The following is a 20867-nucleotide window of genomic DNA, read 5'->3' as shown; positions in this document are numbered from 1 at the left end:
GCCACATCTGCAGTCCTCATGCCTCCTTGCAGCATAACCTAAGGCACGTTCACGCAGATGAGCAGGGACCCTGGGCATCTTTCTTTTGGTGTTTTTCAGAGTTAGTAGAAAGGCCTCTTTAGTGTCCTAAGTTTTCATGACTGTGACCTTAATTGCCTACCGTCTGTAAGCTGTTAGTGTCTTAACGACCGTTCCACAGGTGCATGTTCATTAATTGTTTATGGTTCCTTGAACATGCATGGGAAACAATGAAGATCTGTGAAGTTATTTGGATTTTTACAAATTTTTACGAATTATCTTTGAAAGACAGGGTCCTGAAAAAGGGACGTTTATTTTTTTGCTGAGTTCATAAAGATTAGCTGGCTATTCACTAGCACGTGGGCTTGTGCTTGAGAGATTGTTTATGAGACCTGTATTAATGTTCTATAATGCCTGCTAGATGAAGTTAGTCATTATTAGTGATTGTGCATTATGCATGGTTCTGGTTAAATTTGTAATGGAAAAAGCATTTTCATAGACAGTCATGAAAGCCAAATCAGTGATTATAGCAAAAAAAGCCAATTAGTGGCTCTTATGGTTGTAGAAGGGTTAAATTTAGCCTAGGTATAATTTCACAAGCCCTGAATTTATTATATTATTCCTGACTGTTTAAAATGCAGTGTATATGACCTGTAACTCTACAACAAAGCTTATTTGGAGGAAAAAAATCAAAATGTAAATCCATATGTTTGAAAAAAAATCTACATGGCCATATCACCAAGCACCATGTCCACTTCCTTTTTATGCGCCCCATGTCTTTCCCTACTGTTTTTCAGCCACCTCATATTCTTCAGCCAACTTTAATCAATGGTTGTTTTCTGTGGTACCTTGCCACTGAAGGATGGTAACCTAGCCTATACTGTAAATCAGAGTACTAGTCCTTCAAAAAGGCTTCTTGCCCTCTGTCTTCCATGCAGCACGTCCATAGTAAGGCGTTTAGACCATGTTAGCTTCCAGGCTAAGACGGATGGAACAGGGAATCAATGTTATCAGCAGCAGCACACTGTCCTGAGGTCAAACCCATGGCTTTTGTGTGACTGTCCACCTGCAGACAATGCCTGTCCAGCTGGCTGCAATTGGTTGTTCCAACTGATTGGACCCATTGATCTCCTGTATCTGTCAATAGAGCCATGAGTATTCAAAACCAATAGCAACTCATTGTGTAAATGGATCAATCAATATCATGTGAGTGAGGGGTTAAGGCCATCTGTGTCTCCTGAAGTCAGGCGATTTCAGATTATTGTGTGTGATGGTGTGGAGCAAGCCGTTTGACAGCAAAAATAGCCACAGGGCACACTGGCAACTTGAGTGTTGTGAAAATAAATCACTGTCACCTGTTCGAGATGAACAATTCTCACAAGGAGTCCTGGGGCTTGAAGTGAATCAAAATTAAGGAGGCCTATGTAGCCCCTTGGAGTGAGCGATAAGCCTAGTGTCAGACCTAAGGGGTCTTGTGCTTTTGATGTAAGCACGTGGCATCTGTAGATGTGTACTTGTGTGACATTCTCCTTTGTGTGTGTCTGCAAGATCCAAAGAGGCTACTAAAAGCCTATTTATTCTTGATCGGAAAATGTGGTCCGAGGCTTTGTATGTAGGGTGTGACGCAAATGTTGTAGCAATGCGGAGGACTCCGTATCGCTCCGCATTGACATGATTGGTTGACTGTAGGTGGGGGCGGGAGGTCCTGTATAAACACTAACTCACTGCGTTGACAACAGCTCGGCGATCCGCAAAAAAATATGTTTGATCGGACTTTTGCGGAGGCGGCATTGAAGTAAATGCGGCCGAGGTCGGATTGACCATCATGCATAGCCTTTAAGAAATATGTCTGCATTGTAAGAGTCCCTCCACCATTCATTGCATATGCAGCTCCTCTCTTCTAATAAACAAGGAATAAGGTTACTTTTTCGACGACAGCAAATATAATTACTATCTCCCCTGTGGTGTATTATATTAGCATTTTTGATTTGTCATTCTGGAATCATCAGAGTAATGGGTTTTGGGATGAAAAGGCATAAAAAACATCAGTTACTCTAAACTTTAAAGTTCTGATGCAAATTAATTTGCCCATTTGACAAAGACCATCCCACTGGGTACAGTGCTTATTCATCGATTGCTGGATATTCATGATGCAAATTCATAATTTCATTCCCCGTGCAAACGCAACTCTAGCTTCCAAACAGAAACACACTGTCGATGTAGAGGACTGTCTTTTACCTCTTCCTTGCAGGGCTCGGTCAGTCCAGACACCTGGTGATAAGACCCCCCCCCCCATTCGAATATGACAGGACGAGGCAGGCTGGAGGGCAGCGAAAGACCGCCATGAGAGAGAAAATATGTAATCTGTCCCCAAAATCAATATCTTCGCCTGCAGAGACAGAGGAACAAAGGCCTCAGGTTTTTCAGTGGCACATGTGCTCCATGATAAGGAATCAGTCTCGGAATGGAGAGGCACTATCCATCGATGAAGCCGAGTGACATTTTCAGACACTGGCTACTATAGATGTACTGGAAGACAGATGTTGCTGGAATATGGGGACTTGATTGTATTCCAACAAAAAAAAGTTTCACCAGGTTCCCACAAACAAACTGTTATGTCAGTTGACCCATGTCCTCCATTGGAATAAAAATTAAAGGATCTATCAGATCGTAGGTTAATCTGTAACATTGATGGAAGGAGAACACTCACTCTCTCTTTCTCTCCCTCTTCCTATCTTTCTCGTGCTCGCTTACCCTCTATTAGGGTCTGAAACAGTCTGTCTCTCCCAAGTGTTTATCATTTTGACACCATTGGGCGACTAGAGATGCCTGTTGGTGACTGAATGACTTACTGCTCTACTGTACTGTAGGATAGAAATTGCAGCACTGCTTCTAGCTCTTAACCAACTTTGCAGTATTTTTTGTTGTTGTTGTCATTTCTTACATTATTAGCCCAGAACGTTTTTTGTGTTATTACATATAGCCGGAAAAACTTTTGGATATCACAGCGGCAGGAACTCACCCAGCATTCCGATCAGAAATATGATTTTCCCCAATTGGATCCTTTGTTTGCAATTGAACTTATCCCGGAGGCTGCTCCAAGACGCCGCCGGCGGAGAAAAGGTATTCGGAGTGGACTTCTAGTCCGACTGAGGCGTGCACACCATCCACCACTTCCGATTATATTACTCGCTAATGTTCAGTCCCTGGACAATAAGGTAGACAAGCTCAGGGTGAGGATCTCCTTCCAGAGAGACATCAGAGACCATAACATACTGTTTAAAGCAATCATGGCTCTCTCCGGATATACTGTCCCCACCCATACAGCCAGCTGGGTTCTCAGTACATCACGCAGACAGGAATACAGAACTCTCCAGGAAGAAGAAAGGCGTAGGTGTATGTTTCATTAACTGTTCATGGTGTGATTGTGATAAGGTAAAGGAACTTAAGTGGTTTTGTTCACCTGACCTAGAATACCTCACAATCAAATGCAAGACCGTATTACCTCCCAAAATATTTTTATTTGGTTATAGTCACAGCCATGTATATTCCCCCTTAAGCCGATACCACAACGGCCCTCAAGGAACTACATGTAACGAACCTCCTCTTCGTCTGAGGAAGAGTAGTCAAGATCGGATTGGGAACCATACCAGGCCAAATAAAACATAGAATGCCCACTCCAACTCACGCCCTGACCAAACCAAAATAGAGACATAAAAAAGGAACTAAGGTCAGGACGTGACAGTACCCCCCCCCCCCCACAAAGGTGCGGACTCCGGCCGCAAAACCTGAACCTATAGGGGAGGGTCTGGGTGGGCATTTCACCGCGGTGGCGGCTCTGATGCGGGATGTAGACCCCACTCCACCTTAGTCTTGGCCCACTTATGTGGCGCCTCTGGAGTTGGCAACCCTCGCCCCGGACTGGGGACCCTTACAGCGGGCCCCGAATAGGCGGGAGACTCTGACGGCGCCGGACAGGCGGGAGACTCTGGCGGCGCCGGTGTGAAGGGCGACTCTGGCGGCTCCGGACTGACGGGCGGTTCTGGCAGCTCCGGACTGACGGACGGCTCTGGCAGCTCCGGACTGACGGGCGGCTCTGGCGGCTCCGGACAGACGGGCGGCTCTGGCGGCTCCGGACAGACGGGCGGCTCTGGCAGCTCTGGACAGAAGGGAGACTTCTAGCATGCAACAAGTTGACAACTAGAATGCCAAAGGTCTGCAAGGCTGTAATTGCTGCAAATGGAGGATTCTTTGACGAAAGCAAAGTTTGAAGGACACAATTATTATTTAAATTAAAAATCATTATTGAAACCTTGTCAACGTCTTTACAATATTCCTATTCATTTTGCAACTCAATATTTTTTTCATGGAAAACAGGGACATTTCTAAGTGACCCCAAACTTTAAAACGGTAGTGTATACAGTACACATTTCTATCTTAACCTTTCTGATCTCCCCATCCCGGATCCGGGTTCGTGAATACAGACTCAAGCTCATTACCATAACGCAACGTTAACTATTCATGAAAATCGCAAATGAAATGAAATAAATATGCTAGCTCTCAAGCTTAGCCTTTTGTTAACAACACTGTCATCTCAGATTTTCAAAATATGCTTCTCAACCATTGCAAAACAAGCATTTGTGTAACAGTATTGATGGCTAACGTAGCATTTAGCATTAGCATTCAGCTGGCAACATTTACACAAAAAAACAGAAAAGCATTCAAAAAAATCATTTACCTTTGAAGAACTTCAGATGTTTTTTTCCTGAAAGATTATTTGTTTAGGACAAATCGCTCCGTTTTCTGCGTCACGTTTAGCTATGAAAAAACCCCTGTATCCAGGATTGTGTAAATCTATCAGCAAGCTCATTAGCATAACACAACGTTAACTATTTATGAAAATCGCAAATGAAATGAAATAAATATGCCATCTCTCAAGCTTAGCCTTTTGTAAACAACACTGTCATCTCAGATTTTCAAAATATGCTTCTCAACCATAGGAAAACAATAATTTGTGTAAAAGTAGCTAGCTAGAGTTAGCATTTCGCGTTAGCATTTAGCGTTAGCATTAGCGTTAGCATCCAGCACGCAACATTAACAAAAACATAAAAGCCTTCAAATAAAATCATTTACCTTTGAAGAACTTCTGATGTTTTCAATGAGGATACTCTCAGTTAGATAGCAGATGCTCAGTTTTTCCAAAAAGATTCCTTGTGTATTAGAAATAGCTCCGTTTTATACATCACATTTGGCTACCAAAACAAATCCATAAATTCAGTCCTCAAAACGCAAACTTTTTTCCAAATTAACTCCATAATATCGGCTGAAAACATGGCAAACGTTGTTTAGAATCAATCATCAAGGTGTTTTTCACATATCTCTTCATTGATACATAGTTCTTGGACACATGCTTTCTCCCCTGAATCAAATGGTAAAGTAGAAGCAGCTGGCAATTGCGCACCGAATTCGACGCAGGACACCAGGCGGACACTTGGAAAATGTAGTCTCTTATGGTCAATCTTCCAATGATATGCCTACAAATACGTCACAATGCTGCTAAGACCTTGGGCGAACGACAGAAAGTGTAGGCTCATTCGTTGCGCAATCACAGCCATATAAGGAGAGAATGGAAAACAGAGCTTCAGAAATTCTGCTAATTCCTGGGTGATGCATCATCTTGGTTTCGCCTGTAGAATGAGTTCTGGGGCACTTACAGACAAAATATTTGCAGATTCTGAAACTTCAGAGTGTTTTCTTTCCAAAACTGTCAAGAATATGCATAGTCGAGCATCTTTTCGTGACAAAATATCGAGCTTAAAACGGGAACGTTTTTTATCCAAAAATGAAATAGCGCCCCTAGAGCTCTAACTGGTTAATGACTGTTTGTCCTGGAGGTCTTCCACCTTTTGGCTTTGGTAGAGCCCTCAAGTGGCCTGAGGTAAAGACGTTAAATGTTATGCCACTGAAAATTATCATCGTTTTGGAGGTTGTTTGGAAAACTAAAATCCTGGTCTAACCCTGTCAAATTATTAAATAGGATGTGCATAATTTTGTAGGTTTATTGCAGTCGAGGTGCAGTATTGCCTTCGTTCTGTTGTCATTTACACTGTTGGCTTGACATTTTGACATCAATAAAAACACTTTCCCATCTCCAGTGAGAACCCAGCTGAGTTGACTTTTGATAACAAGCTATTTCTCTGTGCAGTGTACTGTATCTTACACCTGTATCACGATTACTCTTGATAGAGTATGTCCTTAGTGCCTCTCCTGCAATAACACAAATCTGACATTTGAGATCCCTTACTCCCAGGGGCCTTTTAGAGTAATATTGTCACTGAGGACATCTTAGCACTGTGAATGAAACACACATACCGTTTTCATTAAATACAGTAGCCTATGTTTTGTGGATTAAAAAAAATGGCACTATGTGAAATTATTCATGCGAGAAGATGAAAATAGTTCTCATTTGTTCTTGAATTTGCATTCCGTATAAGAGCTGAGTAAATTTGAACAAAGTGTTAATGCAAACGGATATAGATTTGTCTTCATAGGGGACTTACTGTAACAAAGGTGCTGTTAGTCACAAGTCATATTTTTTTGCCTCCATGTGATTGAACTGTTATTTGAAAGGAGGGTTTAGTGGGTAGATGGAGAACAGCTCAGAAGAGTTCATAAACCATAATAAAGTTGTTGGTATTGTGAACAGTTCTATAGCAGCCCTGTAGGTGGGGGTATGATCTCTGGCTTCTTTTTTGGAGCGAGTACACACACACACACACACACACACACACACACACACACAGCGCTAGAGGGTAGTTAGGATATGAAAAGCTACATTGCTTTTCCCCTCTACCTCCCTCCCACTTCAATAGATTTCTGTTGAATCAAATGGATCCTAAATGTAATCAGTCACATTTAATGAGCTAGAGTAATCTATTTGCTTTTTGCTCTTGTTGGAAAAGGTTCCTGTTTCAAATGAAGTGACCTTCCCAATCTACAGTTCAGTTAGACAGAGGCTTAAACAACCATTACTATATGTTACAATCAGTCACTGAAATGAAAGCTGCTATTAGTAGATTGAAGTTTCCACTTTCCTAATTGACTGTTGGCTATAACTGAGCGTATGTTAATCTATGGCGCTGTTGTCCCTGTAGCTGTCCGTTGCCCCTTCAAATGGACTGTTTCTCATTATTATTATCTCATTATTATCACATGCTCCATTAGGGAAATATGCATTTATGTAAATTAACAACTGTCCCAGTATCCAATAGTTGTACTCTTGCCAAGTTTAGACCAGTATTCACAGAGTTTAGCCTACTCCTCTTCATGTAATACTATTAGAGAACTGTACTGTATGTTCACATGTCCCACGAGCCTAGTGCCTGTTGTAGATTGACCTGATTGTTGATTGTCCTATTTGGGGTAATTAATATGTACAGTACCAGTCAAAAGTTCAGACACAAGGGTTTTTTCTTTCTTTTGACTATTTTCTACATTGCAGATAATAGTGTAATAGTGATGTAAAACTATGAAATAAGACTTATGTAGTAACCAAAAAAGTGTTGAACAAATCAAAATATATTTTAGATTGTTGAAAGTAGCCACCCTTTGCCTTGATGACAGCTTTGCACACTCCCTCTCTACCTTCCCCTCTCTACTTCTCTCTCTCACTCTATACTTCTCTCTTGCTCTCACCCTCTCTCTCTTTACTGCCCCCTCTCTACCTTACTTTGACATTTTAGTAATTTATCGACTTACAGTAGTGAGTGCATACACACTGTATAATACTTTTTCTCTCCGCACCTTCCGCACTCTCTCTCTCTCTGTCCCTCTTTCTCATATACCTTCTCTCTCTCTCTCTCTCTCTCTCTCTCTGTCCCTCTTTCTCATATACCTTCCCTCTCTATCTCACTCTCTCTCATATACCTTCTCTCTCTCTCTCTCTCTCTCTCTCTCTGTCCCTCTTTCTCATATACCTTCCCTCTCTATCTCACTCTCTCTCATATACCTTCTCTCTCTCTCTCTCTCGCTCTCTCTCTGTCCCTCTTTCTCATATACCTTCCCTCTCTATCTCACTCTCTCTCATATACCTTCTCTCTCTCTCTCTCGCTCTCTCTCTGTCCCTCTTTCTCATATACCTTCCCTCTCTATCTCACTCTCTCTCATATACCTTCTCTCTCTCTCTCTCGCTCTCTCTCTGTCCCTCTCTCTCATATACCTTCCCTCTCTATCTCCCTCTCTCATATACCCTCTCTCTCTCTCTCTCTCTCTCTCTCTCTCTCTCTCTCTCTCTCTCTCTCTCTCTCTCTCTCTCTCTCTCCTCTCTCCTCTCTCCTCTCTCCTCTCTCCTCTCTCCTCTCTCTCTCTCTCTCATATACCTTCCCCTCTCTCTCTGTCCCTCTCTCTCACATACCTTCCCTCTCAAATTATGGTGGAAAATAAGTATTTGGTCAATAACAAAAGTTTATCTCAATACTTTGTTATATACCCTTTGTTGGCAATGACAGACGTCAAACGTTTTCTGGTATTTTGGCCCATTCCTCCATGCAGATCTCCTTTTAAAGCGGTGATGTTTTGGGGCTGTTGCTGGGCAACACGGACTTTCAACTCCCTCCAAAGATTTTCTATGGGGTTGAGATCTAGAGACTGGCTAGGCCACTCCAGGACCTTGAAATGCTTCTTACGAAGCCACTCCTTCGTTGTCCGGGTGGTGTGTTTGGGATCATTGTCACGCTGAAAGACCCAGCCACGTTTCATTTTCAATGCCCTTGCTGATGGAAGGAGGTTTTCACACAAAATCTCATGATACATGGCCTCATTCATTCTTTCCTTTACACGGATCAGTCGTCCTGGTCCCTTTGCAGAAAAACAGCCCCAAAGCATGATGTTTCCACCCCCATGCTTCACAGTAGGTATGGTGTTCTTTGGATGCAACTCAGCATTCTTTGTCCTCCAAACACGACGAGTTGAGTTTTTACCAAAAAGTAATATTTTGGTTTCATCTGACCATATGACATTCTCCCAATCTTCTTCTGGATCATCCAAATGCTCTCTAGCAAACTTCAGACGGGCCTGGGCATGTACTGGCTTAAGCAGGGGGACACTGTAGGATTTGAGTCCCTGGCGGCGTAGTGTGTTACTGATGGTAGGCTTTGTTACTTTGGTCCCAGCTGTCTGCAGGTCATTCACTAGGTCCCCCCGTGTGGTTCTGGGATTTTTGCTCACCGTTCTTGTGATCATTTTAACCCCACGGGGTGAGATCTTGCGTGGAGCCCCAGATCGAGGGAGATTATCAGTGGTCTTGTATGTCTTCCATTTACTAATAATTGCTCCCACAGTTGATTTCTTCAAACCAAGCTGCTTACCTATTGCAGATTCAGTCTTCCCAGCCAGACAGCTCTTTGGTCTTGGCCATAGTGGAGTTTGGAGTGTGACAATTTGAGGTTGTGGACAGGTGTCTTTTATACTGATAACATGTTCAAACAGGTGCCATTAATACAGGTAACGAGTGGAGGACAGAGGAGCCTCTTAAAGAAGAAGTTACAGGTCTGTGAGAGCCAGAAATCTTGCTTGTTTGTAGGTGACCAAATACTTATTTTCCACCATAATTTGCCAATAAATTCATAAAAAATCCTACAATGTGATTTTCTGGATTTGTTTTATCTCATTTTGTCTGTCAAAGCAGGCCCAAACCATGATGCTGCCACCCCCATGTTTGACAGTGGGGATGGTGTGTTCAGGGTGATGAGCTGTGTTGTTTTTACGCCAAACATAACGTTTTGCATTGTTGCCAAAAAGTTCAATTTTGGTTTCATCTGACCAGAGCACCTTCTTCCACATGTTTGGTGTGTCTCCCAGGTGGCTTGTGGCAAACTTTAAACAACACTTTTTATGGATATCTTTAAGAAATGGCTTTCTTCTTGCCACTCTTCCATGAAGGCCAGATTTGTGCAATATACGACTGATTGTTGTCCTATGGACAGAGTCTCCCACCTCAGCTGTAGATCTCTGCAGTTCATCCAGAGTGATCATGGGCCTCTTGGCTGCATCTCTGATCAGTCTTCTCCTTGTATGAGCTGAAAGTTTAGAGGGACGGCCAGGTCTTGGTAGATTTGCAGTGGTCTGATACTCCTTCCATTTCAATATTATCGCTTGCACAGTGCTCCTTGGGATGTTTAAAGCTTGGGAAATCTTTTTGTATCCAAATCCGGCTTTAAACTTCTTCACAACAGTATCTCGGACCTGCCTGGTGTGTTCCTTGTTCTTCATGATGCTCTCTGCGCTTTTGACGGACCTCTGAGACTATCACAGTGCAGGTGCATTTATACGGAGACTTGATTACACACAGGTGGATTGTATTTATCATAATTAGTCATTTAGGTCAACATTGGATCATTCAGAGATCCTCACTGAACTTCTGGAGAGAGTTTGCTGCACTGAAAGTAAAGGGGCTGAATAATTTTGCACGCCCAATTTTTCAGTTTTTGATTTGTTAAATTTTTTTGAAATATCCAATAAATGTCGTTCCACTTCATGATTGTGTCCCACTTGTTGTTGATTCTTCACAAAAAAATACAGTTTTATATCTTTATGTTTGAAGCCTGAAATGTGGCAAAAGGTCGCAAAGTTCAAGGGGGCCGAATACTTTCGCAAGTCACTGTACCTTCTCTCTCTCTCTCTCCCTCTCTCTCTCAAATACCTTCTCTCTCTCTCCCTCTCTCTCATAGACCTTCTCTCTCGCTCTCTCTCTCTGTCCCTCTCTCTCAAATACCTTCCCTCTCTCGCTCTCTCTCTCTCTGTCCCTCTCTCATATCTCTCTCTCTCTCTGTCCCTCTCTCATATCTCTCTCTCTCTCTCTCTCTCTCTCTGTCCCTCTCTCTCTCTCTCTCTCTCTCTCTCTCTCTCTCTCTCTCTCTGTCCCTCTCTCTCTATACCTCTCTCTCTCTCGCTCTCTCTCTCTCTCTCTCTCTCTCTCTCTCTCTCTCTCTCTCTCTCTGTCCCTCTCTCTCATATACCCTCCCTCTCTCTCTCTGTCCCTCTCTCTCAAATACCTTCCCTCTCTCGCTCTATCTCTCTGTCCCTCTCTCATATCTCTCTCTCTCTGTCCCTTTCTCTCTATACCTCTCTCTCTCTCTCTCTCTCTCTCTCTCTCTCTCTCTCTCTCTCTCTCTCTCTCTCTCTCTCTCTCTCTCTCTCTCTCTCTCTGTCCCTCTCTCTCTATACCTCTCTCTCTCTCATTCTCTCTCTCTCTCTCTCGCTCTCTCGCTCTCTCTCTCTCTGTCCCTCTCTCTCATATACCCTCCCTCTCTCTCTCATATACCTTCTATCTCTCTCTCTCTCTCTCTCTCTCTCTCTCTCTCTCTCTCTCTCTCTCTCTCTCTGTCCCTCTCTCATATCTCTCTCTCTCTCTCTGTCCCTCTCTCTATACCTCTCTCTCTCTCTCTCTCGCTCTCTCTCTCTCTCTCTCTCTCTCTCGCTCTCTCTCTCTCTCTGTCCCTCTCTCTCATATACCCTCCCTCTCTCTCTCATATACCTTCTCTCTCTCTCTCTCTCTCTCTCTCTCATAGACCCTCCCTCTCTCTCTCTGTCCCTCTCTCTCATATACCTTCTCTCTCTCTCTCTCATATACCCTCTCTCTCTCTCTCTCATATACCCTCCCTCTCTCTCTCTCATATACCCTCCCTCTCTCTCTCTCTCATATACCTTCCCCCTCTCTCTCTCTCTCTCTCTCTCATATACCTCCTCTCTCTCAAAGACCTTCTCTCTCGCTCTCTCTCTGTCCCTCTCTCTCAAATACCTTCCCTATCTCTCTTTCTCGCTCTCTCTCTCTGTCCCTCTCTCTCTATACCTCTCTCTCTCTCTCTCTCTCTCTCTCTCTGTCCATCTCTCTCATATACCTTACATCTCTCTCTCTCTCTGTCCCTCTCTCTCATATACCCTCCCTCTCTCTCTGTCCCTCTCTCTCATATACCTTCTCTCTCTCTCTCTCTCTCATAGACCCTCCCTCTCTCTCTCTGTCCCTCTCTCTCATATACCTTATCTCTCTCTCTCTCATATACCCTCTCTCTCTCTCTCTCATATACCCTCCCTCTCTCTCTCTCATATACCCTCCCTCTCTCTCTCTCTCTCTCATATACCTTCCCCCTCTCTCTCTCTCTCTCTCTCATATACCTCCTCTCTCTCATAGACCTTCTCTCTCGCTCTCTCTCTCTGTCCCTCTCTCTCAAATACCTTCCCTATCTCTCTCTCTCGCTCTCTCTCTCTGTCCCTCTCTCTCTATACCTCTCTCTCTCTCTCTCTCTGTCCCCCTATCTCCCTCTCTCTCATATACCTTCCTGCTCTACCTCCCTCTTTCTCAAATACCTTCCCTCTCAACCTCCCTCTCTATCTCCCTCTCTCTCATATACCTTCCCCCTCTCTCTTGCTTTCTTTTATACCCTCGCTCGCGCTCTCTTGTACATGTACTCCATTCCTCCCTCTGCCTCCCTTCCTCTCTTTCTCTGCCTCCCTCCCGGACTCCCTCCCTCCTTTGCCTCCCTCCCCTCTCTACATCTGAGCCAGAGTGACTGTCAGAGGGAACATAGCAGTTCATTCACTCCTCATCCGTAGCTCTTAGAGTATTCTCCCTTGACAGAGAGAGATACATACGTAGACAAGAAGAGAGTCGAAGAGAAAGAGGCACTCTTTAAAAGGACTTTAGGAGCCATGTTATTATCTTCATCACTCTTCCTCTACCTTCTTACTTTTTAACGAGATTAACATTTCCTGTATGCCTCTAGCAGACTTTCTGGGACTTTAAGACAGACTCCCTATCCACCCGTTCCGCTTCCAACCCACCCAGTCTGGATTTGGGGAGTGAGCGGGCGGTAGGCGGGTGCCTCGGGGCGCCCAGCCCGTGTGTGTGGGCGCGACGGAGGTGGAGTGGGCGCGGGGGAACTGGAGCGCCGAGGGCGCGGCCGGGGCTCCAGAGGGCGAGGAGGCCGGGTCGGGGTCCGAAGTCGGGGCTGCAGGGTCTGGGCATGGTGGCGGCGGCGCCATGCTGAACATGGTGTGGGAGACTGAGGGGCTGCAGACGGTGGGCATCGTGGTGCTGGTGTGTGCCTCGCTCAAACTGCTGCACCTGCTGGGGCTCATCAACTTCTCCGAGGGTAAGAGAGAGATGGATAGAAAGGAGAGAGACAGCAATGGAAAACAAAGAGAGTGAGGGTCTTTGAATTGTAGTATAAGTGAGAGATATTTGTCCATTGGTGGCTCTCCTTACTTGATTATAATGTGTTATTTTGGTATGTAATATGTTTTGTATTATATTGCTCCTTTCTTGCCAGTGAAGCTTGTTTTATTTTGTTGAGTGTCTGAGAGCAGGGGTGGTCAACTACTGTGTAAGGGTCAATTTACATTAGTAATATATGCGTAGTGTTCAACATCATTTGCAACTTTTCTGTTTACACTATCCTTACTTTAGCCTTGGATGTGGTGTGGCCAGCTATTAGCATACCGTAAATACCATAGTATATAGACAAACAAAATCTAAACCATATTGCACATAATGTTGCACACTTGATTAATGCAACGATTCGCAAATGTGTGGATATTTTAAAAGCCTTTAATTTTCAGTTATGCTAACAGAGCAAAAATGCTGTATTCTGGTTTTAAGGGATGTGGTGTGGGACACGTGTAGTTTCATTACACTGTACCACTAAGAGGAGTATGTGGTTTAGATTTGTCCCACACTACCTCCGAAGCAGGGTTTCCGTTAGCCGGTAATTGCCGGCTTTTGGCTCAAATAAAATAGTTGCCAGCCAAATTGATTAGGAGAAAAAACAATCCAAATTGCAGAATGCTTTTTATTCATTTATGTAAATAAATGGATAAACATTTGATTGTCCTTCTTCTTGGTCTATAGGTTAATTAGCCAAATTTGGGGGAATTAAATTGGGGCGTGTGTATTTTCTGTAGTCCGTCATGTATCTTATTGATCACAGCATACAGAGCCTATTTTTAGCAGAGGATCACTGGTCAGATGGTGTTAGAGCTGCTGCAGCTTCTCTCCTCTGCTGGGGTGGAATGTGCTTTTATAACTGCGCAACAATTCTAAATGCAATCGCATGTTAAACAGTTTTGATGGCCACGATTTAAAAAGAGCTTCTATTTTTATTTCTCAACTGGTAATTGAAGCACGCCTTCCATTCGCCCATCGAGTGCATAGGCAACGGTAGGCTGTCAGCGCATCCCCCAACCGTCTTTGTATTGTGAGCTGGAGGCAGTATGCACTTAATTGTTTGAAATCTGAACATTTTACTTCATATTATGAGGTCTGTCTTACCTTGCTTCAAAGAATCCTAGGCATAATCTGACCATAGAAACATGGGGGCAATTGTTTTTAAAATACTTCCTCATATGCCATTGAAACCAGGCATTTCTCTCCTGTTGTATTTGTTTTCACATGAACTTTCTTTCATTGTCCAGTAGCCAAAGGCACAATCATAGTCATATTAGCAGTCCATCCTAGTTGTTGCATCTTTAGATTCCCCCTCTAAATTTCTAACAGAGATTTTCATCCATCACATATGATGAGCTGCTCTCATCAGGTGCTCTGTTTAGAGTTTTTGGCAAAAATTAATTTTGGAAAATGTTTGAAAATGATGTTTTATTGTCTGCTTCATTACAGGAGTTGCATGTTCTGTTAAGATGAATTACCATAATCGTAATGTGATTTTTGCATTCTGAGCACAGTGTATTCTCATGGGCAATTTGGCCAGCAACTATTTTATTTGGGATTACCGGCTAACGGAAACCCTGCTCCGGAGGTAGTGTGGGAAACAACTCTCAAAGAGATTTGAATCTAGATCTGGCTCTTTATGCTACAAAAGTATATTTCCTTGAACTAGCGTGTGTCTCAAAGTAGTGTGGTGTAAAAAGAGCATTAAGAGATACTGAATTAGCTGAGGAAGATACGGGTGCTGGAGGCTTAGTCAACTCAGACATACTGTAATGCATCTCCAGTTGTGGTTTATATTGGCCTACAGGTCACGAGTGCCTCCTGAATTTAAGTCGTTCTGCGTTTTAGGCTCGTAAAAATATTTTGATGTTTTCAAGGAAAAAGTTAGTGGGAGGGATTATTTTTCTTGGTGTGTGTGTACTGTCAATGCGCTTGTGTAATCATCGCTGTATTACGCTTTGTGCTTACATACGCAAGAAAGCGCCCTTCTCCTCTGTGCTGTAGTGTGCTGGCTAATCATTGGAGGCGTGAATTACTATTATATGCTCTGTACACATCTCATTTGGTGTACACAAGGGACATCATTGCCACTCAGATGTTACTAAGTAAGGGCAGACTGTTGAACTGAGCACAGAACGTGGCATGACTAAATAAACTGTTTAATTTGGCAGAACAGTTGTCTAGTAGAAATGTTTAGTAAGCACTTTTAGTTTAGTTAAAGACCATCTGTCAGGCGGTAAACACACAAGTGGTAAACACACTTTAAACCGTTGTTAAGACTATGAATCAAACGTTGGTGGGTCCTCCTATTCTCATTCACATGTACATAGGAAATAGGGATATGTGCATTAACAGCTTAAAGGCTGTTTTCACTGTTTTGAGAGAGAGACTCAGTTGCTGTTGCTTAATCAATATCAATTGTGGTGATATACAAACATGCTTTCAGTTACTCTCTTTTATTGTTCCTAAGAAGTTCTACAAGCAGATTCAAGCATGTCTAATAATTTACAGTATTTAGTCAGCCACCAATTGTGCAAGTTCTCCCACTTAAAAAGATGAGAGAGGCCTGTAATTGTCATCATAGGTACACTTCAACTATGACAGACAAAATGAGAAAAAAAATCCAGAAAATCACATTGTATGATTTTTTATGAATTTATTTGCAAATTATGGTGGAAAATAAGTATTTGGTCAATAACAAAAGTTTATCTCAATACTTTGTTATATATGACTCTGTCATTGCCAATACTTTGTGGGAGAACTTGCACAATTGGTGGCTGACGAAATACTTTTTTGCCCCACTGTATATATATTTTTTTTATACATCACAAGTGACACTAAATTAGGTTGATATACTGGAGGTAAATCTTTAGTCTTTCTTTGAAAGACAATTGTCCTACTTTTCAGCAGTGGTCATTGTATCGATCTGTTGCTGTGGTGGTTGGATAAAGGAACTGTATCAACCTTCACAGTGTGTGGTATGAACCTGCGAAAAGCAGATGATGTGGTCACTATCTCATGAATCAGTTCACCCCGGCATAATCACCTTGACAGGATGTCTGGTGGCAAAGCTTTTAGACCGCCTGACAGTTGGTCAATAACTACATTGACGTGTTGCATCTCCGATCCAGTCATGTTTTAGAATGGATTGGTGTTTAGGCAGTCTTGCCGATGTCTGGTATTTGGGGGGTAGAAGTGATGGACTTATAGTTTAGAAATTCACCTGATCTTTTTGTTCATTTTAGAATTCTTGTTCAGTTGTACAAAGAACACTGTCTTTCTCTCCTTGGTGAAAGATACATGCTTGTCCCATCTCCTTTGCCTCGCAGGCTCAACCGTAACCTGAAATTGATTAAACAAACTGAACATGCACTTGATTCTCATTGGAATCATACTGGGAGTGTGCTCTGAAGTTCTCATTGTTGTCCATTACACTGCCCTATAGGAACATCAGTTATGCCACATTCCAGTAATAATACTGTAGAACTATATCTGTCATCCACAGATGACCTAGCATACACTCACTGCCCAGTTTATTAGGTCCACCACCCCGTTCATGTAAATGTATCACTCCTACTGACAGTGAGTCATGTCGCCGTGGCTATAAAGCAGGCGGACAGGCATCAAGGCATTCAGTTTTTGTTCGACTGAACGTTAGAATGGGCAAAACGAGTGACCTAAGCAACTTTGAGCGTGGTATGATCGTCTGTGCCAGGCGCGCCGGATCCAGTATCTCAGAAACGGCACAAATTTTTCCACAAATGACAGTGTCTAGGGTTTTCCGAGAATGGTGCGACCCAAACAACAGAAACCATCTAGTCAGCGGCAGTCCTGTGGGGGAAAACAGCTCATTGATGAGAAAAGTCGAAGGAGAATGGCAAGAATTGTGCAAGCTAACAGGCGATTCACGAACAGAAAAATAACTGCACAGTACAACAGGGGTGTGCAGAACGACATCTCGGAAAACACAATTCATTGGTCCTTGTCACGAATGTGCTATTGCAGCAGACAACCACACCAAGTTCCACTGCTATCAGCTAAAAACAGGAAGGGCGGCTCCAGTGGGCACGAATTGAGGAGAATTGTGGACAATTGAGGAGTGGAAAAACATTGCCTGGAACACGACAGTGAGTTCAATTTACTTGAGTGGCCTGCGCAGTCCCCAGAGCTCAACCCAATAGAGTATCTTTGGGATGAGATGGAACGGGCTGTTCGCAGCATGAATGTACCGCCTTCCAATCTGCAGTAACTGCGTGATGTCACCATGGACCAAAACCCCTGTGGAACGTTTCCGACACCTTGTGGAATGCCCCAAAGAATTCAGGCTGTTATGGAGGCAAAGGGTAGTTCAACCCGGTACTAGAGGTGTGTACATAATAAAGTGGCCTATGTGAGTCTATATTCCCATTCATGAATTCCCATTCATGACTATATTGGAGCTGGAAATGTCCCTTCCTGCCCAGCAAGTGATCGTGTACAGTATGACCCAGGGAGTTTCTATTAGCATGCTCGGATCACTTCTGAGCAACACCAGGCTGAGTGCCGTCTGCAAAACACACAATTTCTCCTATTGCACTTCCATGTTCTGGAAACATTAACTTGAACATTACATCAGGCACTGGCTGCCCCACTGGACCCAACACTGTGGTTACTTTATACTTCTAGTTATAATTCTAATTTGTGGTTGGCTAAACTTTCAAGTACTTCGAAAGTTTCTTCAAGTAAAGTCACAAAAACCATCAAGCACTATAATGAAACTGGCTCTCGAGGACTGCCACAGTAAAGGAAGACCCAGAGTTACCTCTACTGCAGAGGAAAAGTTCATTAGAGTTACCACCCTCTGAAGCATTTATTTGGGTTGCAATTTCTGAGTTCAAGTTTTTTTATTTTATTTTTTTATTTCACCTTTATTTAACCAGGTAGGCTAGTTGAGAACAAGTTCTCATTTGCAACTGCGACCTGGCCAAGATAAAGCATAGCAGTATGAGCAGACAACACAGAGTTACACATGGAGTAAACAATTAACAAGTCAATAACACAGTAGAAAAACAAAGGGGGGAGTCTATATACAATGTGTGCAAAAGGCATGAGGTAGGCGAATAATTACAATTTTGCAGATTAACACTGGAGTGATAAATGATCAGATGGTCATGTACAGGTAGAGATATTGGTGTGCAAAAGAGCAGAAAAATAAATAAATAAAAACAGTATGGGGATGAGGTAGGTGAAAATGGGTGGGCTATTTACCAATAGACTATGTACAGCTGCAGCGATCGGTTAGCTGCTCAGATAGCTGATGTTTGAAGTTGGTGAGGGAGATAAAAGTCTCCAACTTCAGCGATTTTTGCAATTCGTTCCAGTCACAGGCAGCAGAGTACTGGAACGAAAGGCGGCCAAATGAGGTGTTGGCTTTAGGGATGATCAGTGAGATACACCTGCTGGAGCGCGTGCTACGGATGGGTGTTGCCATCGTGACCAGTGAGCTGAGATAAGGCGGAGCTTTACCTAGCATGGACTTGTAGATGACCTGGAGCCAGTGGGTCTGGCGACGAATATGTAGCGAGGGCCAGCCGACTAGAGCATACAAGTCGCAGTGGTGGGTGGTATAAGGTGCTTTAGTGACAAAATGGATGGCACTGTGATAGACTGCATCCAGTTTGCTGAGTAGAGTGTTGGAAGCCATTTTGTAGATGACATCGCCGAAGTCGAGGATCGGTAGGATAGTCAGTTTTACTAGGGTAAGCTTGGCGGCGTGAGTGAAGGAGGCTTTGTTGCGGAATAGAAAGCCGACTCTTGATTTGATTTTCGATTGGAGATGTTTGATATGAGTCTGGAAGGAGAGTTTGCAGTCTAGCCAGACACCTAGGTACTTATAGATGTCCACATATTCTAGGTCGGAACCATCCAGGGTGGTGATGCTAGGCGGGGATGCGGGTGCAGGCAGCGATCGGTTGAAAAGCATGCATTTGGTTTTACTAGCGTTTAAGAGCAGTCGGAGGCCACGGAAGGAGTGTTGTATGGCATTGAAGCTTGTTTGGAGGTTAGATAGCACAGTGTCCAATGACGGGCCGAAAGTATATAGAATGGTGTCGTCTGCGTAGAGGTGGATCAGGGAATCGCCCGCAGCAAGAGCAACATCATTGATGTATACAGAGAAAAGAGTCGCCCCGAGAATTGAACCCTGTGGCACCCCCATAGAGACTGCCAGAGGACCGGACAGCATGCCCTCCGATTTGACACACTGAACTCTGTCTGCAAAGTAATTGGTGAACCAGGCAAGGCAGTCATCCGAAAAACCGAGGCTAACAGACACATGTCAACATCAACTGTTCAGAGGAGACTGTGTGAATCAGGCCTTCAGGGTCATATTGCTGCAAAGAAACCTCTACTAAATGACACCAATAAGAAGAGACTTTCTTGGGCCAAGAAACACAAGCAATGGACATTAGACCGGTGGAAATCTGTCCTTTTGCTCTGATTAGTCCAAATGTGAAATTTTTGGTTCCAACCGCTGTGTCTTTGTGAGACGCAGAGTAGCTGAACGGATGATCTCCGCATGTGTGGTTCCCACAGTGAACCATAGATAAGGTGTGATGGTGTGGGGGTGGTTTGCTGGTGACACAGTGACTTATTTATTTAGAATTCGAGGCACACTTAACCGCATGGCTACCACAGCATTCTGCAGCGATACGCCATCCCATCTGGTTCATGCTTAGTCCCACTATAATTTGTTTTTCAACAGGACAATGACCCAACACAACTCCAGGCTGTGTAAGGGCTATTTGATCAAGAAGGAGTGTGATGAGTGCTGCGTCAGATGACCTGGCCTCCACAATCACCTGACCTCCACCCAATTGAGATGGGATGAGATGGACTGCAGCGTGAAGGAAAAGCAGCCAACAAGTGGTCAGCATGTGTGGGAACTCATTCAAGACTGATGAAAAATAATTCCAGGTGAAGCTGGTTGAGAGAATGCCAAGAGTGTGCAAAGCTGTCATCAAGGCAACGGGTGGCTACTTTGAAGAATCTCTAATAGAAAATATTTGTTTAACATTTTTTTGGTTACTGCATGATTCCATATGTGTTATTTCATACCGGCACAATTATTCTACAATGTAGTAAAAAATAAAGAAAACCCCTTGAATGAGTAGGTGTGTCCAAACTTTTGACAGGTACTGTATATGTTATTTTTGTTATCCAGTCGGATAAACACTCCAAACAGCCTACCCGACTGCTCAGAGGCATACGCATAATCCTAAAGCACATGTAACTCATTTTAAATCACATTCCAATGATAAAATTGGAGGGGGGACAAAAATGCAATTTCAGAATGTGATAGTTGCACCCCTGATAATTACACAGCACCTTGTGCTGGGGATAATGAAAGGCCACTCTAAAATGTGTATTTTTGTCTCCCAACACAATACCACCAATGTCTCCAAGTTTTGAGGGAGCGTGTAATTGGAATGCTGACTGCAGGAATGTCCACCAGAGAATTGAATGCTTGTTTCTATACCATAAGCCACCTCCAAAGTTCTTTTAGAGAATTTGGCAGTACGTCCAACTGGCCTCACAACCGCAGATAACGTGTAACCACGCCAGCCCAGGACCTCCACATCAGGCTTCTTCA

At 43.5% G+C, this 20867-nt stretch overlaps 1 protein-coding gene across 6 annotated transcripts in view; it reads left to right on the top strand.

Annotated features, from left to right (window-relative positions):
- kcnip4 (Kv channel interacting protein 4) overlaps positions 1 to 20867 on the top strand; it is a 266264-nt gene that overhangs the window by 200263 nt on the left and 45134 nt on the right. The window contains exon 1 of one of the 6 annotated variants that reach the window (XM_036987591.1): positions 12606 to 13166. The exons of 4 other annotated variants lie outside the window; for them this stretch is intronic. In XM_036987591.1, coding sequence (XP_036843486.1) covers positions 13055 to 13166 — 112 coding nt within the window. In that variant the 5' untranslated portion in view covers positions 12606 to 13054. Of the gene's footprint in view, positions 1 to 12605; positions 13167 to 20867 lie in introns of those variants that run through there. One more of the 6 variants, XM_021615142.2, reaches the window with a different exon arrangement.

The sequence above is a fragment of the Oncorhynchus mykiss genome, chromosome 9, assembly GCF_013265735.2.
Source record: "Oncorhynchus mykiss isolate Arlee chromosome 9, USDA_OmykA_1.1, whole genome shotgun sequence".
Classification (NCBI taxonomy): Eukaryota; Metazoa; Chordata; class Actinopteri; order Salmoniformes; family Salmonidae; genus Oncorhynchus; species Oncorhynchus mykiss.
The sequence above is the reverse complement of the archived record's forward strand: the minus strand, read 5'-3'. Positions and strand labels throughout refer to the sequence as shown.